This window comes from Sparus aurata, chromosome 8 (assembly GCF_900880675.1).
Source record: "Sparus aurata chromosome 8, fSpaAur1.1, whole genome shotgun sequence".
Taxonomy (NCBI): domain Eukaryota; kingdom Metazoa; phylum Chordata; class Actinopteri; order Spariformes; family Sparidae; genus Sparus; species Sparus aurata.
Genome location: NC_044194.1, coordinates 12,610,366 through 12,617,223, shown reverse-complemented (window position 1 = coordinate 12,617,223; position 6,858 = coordinate 12,610,366). Strand labels below are relative to the sequence as shown.

General features: G+C 40.7%; 1 protein-coding gene and 1 long non-coding RNA gene across 3 annotated transcripts; one reads left to right on the top strand and one right to left on the bottom strand.

Annotated features, from left to right (window-relative positions):
• Positions 1-467: 467 nt before the first annotated feature.
• LOC115586139 (uncharacterized) lies at positions 468-3,659 on the bottom strand. Its single transcript, XR_003984819.1, has 2 exons — positions 3,585-3,659; positions 468-3,507 (listed from the first exon to the last, which is right to left on the bottom strand). It is a non-coding gene; the product is annotated as an uncharacterized LOC115586139 (long non-coding RNA).
• On the top strand, positions 3,655-6,581 carry nr2e3 (nuclear receptor subfamily 2, group E, member 3). Of its 2 annotated transcripts, none has more exons than XM_030424931.1 (8): positions 3,655-3,921; positions 4,332-4,482; positions 4,619-4,722; positions 4,831-5,094; positions 5,307-5,494; positions 5,586-5,826; positions 5,906-6,011; positions 6,144-6,581. In XM_030424931.1, exons 1-8 carry the CDS (start codon positions 3,870-3,872, stop codon positions 6,274-6,276), a joined length of 1,239 nt encoding a protein of 412 aa, XP_030280791.1. In that variant the 5' UTR covers positions 3,655-3,869; the 3' UTR covers positions 6,277-6,581. The 2 variants fall into 2 exon arrangements, with proteins under 2 accessions (XP_030280791.1, XP_030280790.1); XM_030424930.1 differs by having other exon boundaries at positions 3,656-4,055.
• Positions 6,582-6,858: the final 277 nt, after the last annotated feature.

Here is a 6,858-nt window from a genome sequence, read left to right as displayed (position 1 = left end):
AATGATTTGAGTCTGAAACAATGCACTTGTGTCACTGTCCATTTAAAATGAAGTTTCTGGAAATGTATTTGTACTTTAATCCATCTGAAGAGTCTGAGCTTTCATTCACAGGACATAACCAAATGAGCTCCCCTGTTCCTTTGTCAGCGACTACATGGATTTCACAGGCTCGCTGACTGGTTGGTGTACCTGTTGAATTGAGTGGAGATGACTCTGATATGGACTGGGACAACTGATTTTCTCATTGTGTGGATTACAGCAGTGGCAACAGATGGCAAGGCGGGGCAATCCCCGGAGGCCATAGTGCTGACACCTCAATCCTTCTACTTCATCTGACTAGGGAACCCTGAACCGAGCCTAACCACGCAGGCTTGGTTAACTGTTCCCTGCAGACACTTAGAGTCAGGTGGACATGCTGAGTGCAGTGTAACAGAAGATTATGATGTTATAACAGGGCACACATCAGATTATCTCATTTGGACATTTTAATATCTTTATTCATTTGAACAATGCATGAGGTTTATGATTTCAGAGTTTACGATAAAAAAAGATACACGTACATCACCAGTTATGACACATTTTATGCCTTATCAACTTGAGGCAGCCGCTCCCTATGCATATAGGGGGCAGCAACAACTTTAAAAGTTAATCTCACTCTTTGACAATAGCTGACATTCAAGGAGATTATATCAAAAAGCTGCTTAAACCCATACAAAGATTTGTGAACTAGCATTCAAGGGCATCCTCTGAAGGACATTAAAATCATGCCTTGCGCATTTGTGTCCGCTTGCAACTCTTGCGCCTGCGTTTGAAAATATGCAGAAAGGTAACAACACTTTTAAACTAATGAGCAGCTGATCTGTCTGATCTGCCGGGCAACTGATCCCGGGGTTTTACTAGTGACGTGTGTCCAATCACCTGCAGGGCCCTGTCATCATAAATGTTTCCACTAAATACATAATCATCCAGCTGGCTCATGGCGGCGAGCTGCTAAAGATTAGCTGCATCTGCACAACAATCACAGGGCTGAGGGGTGAAGAAACGTGACAGTTATCCCCTGCCAGGCAGGACCTCAAAGCAGCACTTTGCTGATGGCAGCAGCATCTTACCCGTGCTGACAACTGGACAGTCAGGCATCCAAAAAAGAAAGAAGACAAAAATAACTATATCATGTTTCACTGTGATGTAAATCTTTAAAGTTAGGCTTTGCTCATGCGTAACTCATTTAGACAATACGTCATATCAGTGTAAAGGTATTATCATTGATCACAAACATTAAAATTTGAAATGATCTGACACTTCCAAACAATCATTTTTTAAAATCCACCATACATGTACATTTCCTGCCAAATAGTGTGAAGCATAAGATAAGCAGCTCACCCCTGACATGTGAGTAACACCTGTGTTATGTAATCTGATATGAGACTCCAGATTACCATACTCAGTACTGCTTAGGTCAGTAGAAATGTGTATTTTAGGCTTATCCACAGAGTAGGTTTAGATGGTGTTTTCCGTGCAAATTTATACCGCAGATGAACGCAGTGTAGTCGGCCACCAATTTTCCTTTAACTGAGCACAAATTCTTGATTTTTTGGTTTTGGATTGTTATAGTTTCCAACAGACAAAATTAATTAGGAAGTGGATTGAGATCACAAGCAGTTATTGAAGGTTCATATTGTGATGCCAGGTCTGAACTATTTTAACTCTTTTTCACCAATATAATGGTTTTAAATCCACCCTGGATACAAAGTTTTGTAGGTCTGTCGGCCTCAGAGGGTTTATAATGAACATATTTGTATAAACTAAGTTGTCAGTTTCATTTGCTATGGCCGTGTGTGTTAGTCAAATTGGTGTTTGTTGAGCACAAGGCAAAGCAGGGGAAAGTTTGTACAGCCCCTTCAAAACACAGTGATTTACAAACATTTTATGTAAAGCAGAGTGCAAAGCGCTTTACATGACCAGCAACAACTTTGGACAAATTGCACAAACACAATGAGGAGATAAAAATCAATAACTGCTGAACAAAATGAGATAAAACACAAAAACGGTTGGCCCAAATGTATGAAAGCAAATAATAGTGCAGTGCAGGAATTTAATCAATCAAATGCAGAGGAAAATAAAATGATTTAAATCATCAAAAGGTTGGAAATGCAGCTTCACTGAGTTCTAAATTGAGGTTATATAAACACAACTCAAACATATCGAAAAGGTTACTTTTTTCTTTTTCTTTTAAAATCCATTTTCTTAACTATGTTGTTTCAGGATTATAAAACTGATTCAGACAACAGGTCTCTGTGTGTGTCTGCCTGCATGCGTGTAGACAATGCTCATAGACAGGACCTAATGTGTAATCCTTTTATACACCAGTTTAGGCCAGAACAGAAAGAGCTCTGTTTTCAGTACTTTGTTGTTTTCCTAAAATCAAGAGTGACTTAATAAGGATTACACGCAGAAAGCATTCTGCGGACACGAGACATCACTGTCTTTAGTGCCTTTGCTACTTTTTGATCTGATTAAAGAGCTGAACTGGATTTTATTAACCATATGGAATAATGACTACGGACTCCCGATCTAGTGTGTTCAGAGGAGTTGTGAACTTGGGGTTGCTAATTAGGCAGACGGAGTGCTCACCATATGGCAGAAGAATGGAATTAAGGGTCAACTTGTGTCTGCTCTTTCAATCTCTGCACTAATTGTTTTTCTTCTCATCACCCCCCTTTCGTGAGGAGGGCACATTTCATGGAAGGTTAAGCCACTTTGCTGATTTGGGGTGGCTGTATTCGTCCCGAGGCCATTAGTGTCAGTGACAGGACCAATATGGCACAGAGGGGACGTCTTAACTACCCCGTTAACCCCACAACCCTGTTGACAGGAGGGCGAGGAACATATGTTTACTCGGAATCGGACAAATAATCCATACTGCGATGTTCTGTGACTGACAGTCTCGATTTGTTCTTCTTGAATTTGACAAGTAAACACACCTGTTGGCAAGTGAACTTCTAAAATGTGGACAGTAGTTTGACATTTAGTCAGCATCAACCATATTTACGATAAGGTCAATAACATTTGCCTTTCCTGTAACACCTATTAATGTTAATACAAATATATATCTTACACACCTAAAGAGACATCTACACGATGTTACACAACACTACAAACTACCACTTAAACAAGTCAGTTAGCCAGTGACAACACATTAACTAGTCAATGACCAGAATTTTGTGACTTGTTTAGAAAAAGCAGTAGCTGTTGACCACTGAAGTAATATTTGTCTATAAGGAAGGAAATGTCACATGATAAAACACCGGCCTTTTCACTGGCACGAGTGAGGACACACTACATAAAATACAGTTATTCAGCTGATCTTGGAAAGGCGTGATGAGACATGACTGAACCCGGGATGACAACAGTTAGAATCCAGAGACACTTGTGCAGCTGTAGAAGTCATCGAAGAGCAGCGTGGGGTTTACTTTTTCCAGTGTTCACCGTTCTTTGAGACAGTCCTCCCTGTAAGTGGTGTGACTGATTGATTTACCCTTATAGACAGTAAAGATTAAGAGGATGACAAATCAGCATTTGCTTACACAGCGCCTGCTGCTAATCTCCTTGTCTTCCTCCAGAAAGCCCCCAGACGACTCAGGCTCGCGCACTCATTCTGGCAGAGAGAAGGAAAGAAGAAGACAAGAACTCTATTGACCCCCTCATTACATCGGAAACGATCAGGGAAAAGAGAAAAGCGCCGGATCAATATCATCGAGCATACCTTGAGTAGTTCTCTGGTGACACTTCAACTATAGTTCAGTGGAAAGAGAGCGACAAACTCTACATCTTTTGAGTTTTGGGAGCGTTGCCATGCTTCAGCACTTCACATGAAAAATGCTTTGATCCAGCAGGAGACAGAAGAGAAGATACTTCTGGAAGTTAAGTTATATTTTGTCTAAAACCTTTTTATTAAGTGAAGTTCAGTCATTAGAAAACACCTGTCAAAATGGAGGACCACATGAGCACATTTTCCTCTGAAAACTCCAGCAACTTCACAAATGGAACAGAAGCAGGTGAGCCATTGATTGTTGTTATTTAAACACCTAAAAAAAATTTGCCAACCAGTGACAAGATTGTTATCAAACACAATTATCAAACAATGTTTTCTGTATAACAAATTACATTGTCAGAATAAGTGTGTCGTCGATATTTTTAGAGTATAGAAATAAAGAAAATAGGGAGAAGAAATGTTTTAATGTATTCATGAAAAAAAAACAAGTACAATTTAGTCGTCTGTTGATCCTTAAAGGACTGTGAAATAATGTTAAGTATATTTCTGTTCCCTACAGAAAACTGTTCAGTTCCAGGTAAAGCGCTTGGCCACGGCCTGCTTTGTAAAGTGTGTTCTGATTCAAGCAGTGGGAAACACTACGGCATCTACGCCTGCAACGGCTGCAGTGGCTTCTTCAAGCGCAGTGTCAGGCGAAGGCTCATTTACAGGTTACAAAATTTGATTTTATAGGGGAATCAGAATTAGCGTAGATAATGGAGAAATTTAACAAGTTCAACAAGCAGATCTTTATATTCTAACATAGTACTTAATGCTGAATTTTATTTTATTTTCATAAATATTCAGATGTCAGGCTGGAACTGGCAGGTGCCCTGTTGACAAGGCTCATCGGAACCAGTGTCAAGCTTGTCGACTAAAAAAGTGTCTCCAGGCTGGCATGAACAAAGATGGTGAGCAAGCTTACGTAGAGTGGCTGTGCATATATAATTTATCTCAAAATGACCAAAACCCTTTACTTTTTTTTTTTTTTACATTTGATTTATTTGTTCCTTTGGCAGCTGTGCAGAATGAGCGACAGCCTCGAAGCACAGCGCACGTCAGTCTCGACTCTATCTGTGTGGATACTAAGAAGGAGCACCTTGCCACAACACGGGATCTCACCTCCTCTGCCACCTACTCATCGGTCATCTGCAGACCTCTGGTCACCTCCTCTGTCACCACCCCTGCCGCCACCCAGCCCTGCAGCAACACCAGTAACAACCACCGCTTCATGGTCAGCCTGCTGACTGCAGAGACCTGTGCAAAACTGGAGCCTGAGGATGGTGAGATCATGTTAAAGAAGTTCAATTCGGGTGCATCAGGCTTCAAAATTGTTTTGAAAGTGCACTATGATTAAGTTTCGGATCGGATTGGGGCTAAATGGGGATTGGCTTTAAGGATGATGCAAATGTCAACATTAAAATTAGAGTTTTAATATCCAAATTGAAAAAACGGTAGCTTAACCATCTGAATAACTTTTTTTTCTGTTGTACAGTGGATGAGAATATTGACGTGACAACCAATGATTCAGACAGAGATCAGACTCCCTCCGACTGCAATATGTCCCTATACACCTCCAGCTGTTCAGAGAGTATATATGAGACATCGGCACGGCTCCTCTTCATGTCTGTCAAGTGGGCTAAGAATTTGCCTGTTTTCGCTCACTTGCCATTCCGAGACCAGGTGAGCCGACTTGTATACTGACTGAATCGGTTTCATCATACATAAAATCATGTGTGAGACTGATGACATGTTTTTTCTGTGACGTCCTCAGGTGATTCTCCTTGAAGAGGCTTGGAGTGAGATGTTCCTCTTGTGTGCCATCCAGTGGTCGCTGCCCATGGACAGCTGTCCTCTTCTGACTCTGCCAGATCTTTCTCCCACACAGCAGGCCAAGATCTGCCTCCCCACAGCTGAGCTGCGCATCTTAGAGGAGGTCTTCCATCGCTTCAAGGCCCTGGCTGTTGATCCTACTGAGTTTGCATGCCTGAAGGCCATTGTGCTGTTCAAGCCAGGTGGGTAGTTATTCCTTCAGTGATATCTATTTTTGTATTAAATAGACAATGTAACTAATGTCAGCTGTTTGACTTGCAGAGACACGCAGCCTCAAAGACCCAGAGCAGGTGGAGAACCTTCAGGACCAGTCACAGGTGTTGCTCGGTCAGCACATCCATTCAGTTTACCCCAGCCAAAGCGCCAGGTAAGCCTGCGGCAACTCTCTGACACACTGCTAAGATCTTCAAACATAAAAAAAACATGGAGCATTTGAAACTATTCAAATAAAAGCTTGAATATAGACATAAACTTCCCTCCTCTTTGTTGTTGTCCATAGGTTTGGGAGACTTTTGCTTCTGCTGCCGTCCCTCCACTTTGTGAGCTCTGAGAAACTAGAGCAGCTGTTCTTTCACAGGACCATTGGCAGCACACCCATGGAGAAGCTGCTGTGTGACATGTTCAAAAACTAACCAAGCGTCGAGGGAAGCTGGGCGACAACCTGCTGAGAAACACATTAAACCAGCTCTAAAGCATCTGGTTGTATATTTCACAATAATGGCACAATGATTAATTAGGCACACAGTGATTCAGTGATTTTTGGACCATGTCTTTGTAAATATTTTGATTTTGTTATTAAGGAACACAGACATACCAAATGATTTTGTGTTGGTACTTAGTTGCAGGGAAAAGTTGTTTTTTTTATTACAGTATATGAAAATGAGGATATGTGTTTCAGATGTCAGTATTTATCTTAAATAAATATGGAAATTTTGTATTTGTTGTTCATCTCTGGTCATTTTCTACATTCTTAATTTGGTTTTACAGAAACAGAAGAGAACAAGATACATACAATGCTACAAAGAGATGACACTATCCAGAATATCTCTGTTAATTTAATAGTATTATTTATTATAGACATATTGGTAATGGTGTGTATTCCAGTGACTATATAACCAGACATTGTGTTTGGCCTATAGATATGACCAAATATGTTTGAGGTTACTTAAAAACTGTGCTCCTCTGACATGTTAATTTTTAAACCTTAACTTTAC

What these genes read in the sequence shown, in the direction of transcription:
- nr2e3 (XM_030424930.1), top strand. Translation starts at nt 3,989, where the DNA reads ATGGAGGACCACATGAGCACATTTTCCTCTGAAAACTCCAGCAACTTC. An exon ending in GGCTGGCATGAACAAAGATG is followed by an intron (nt 4,723 to 4,830) that starts GTGAGCAAGCTT and finishes TTCCTTTGGCAG; the next exon opens with CTGTGCAGAATGAGCGACAG. An exon ending in ACTTGCCATTCCGAGACCAG is followed by an intron (nt 5,495 to 5,585) that starts GTGAGCCGACTT and finishes TGACGTCCTCAG; the next exon opens with GTGATTCTCCTTGAAGAGGC.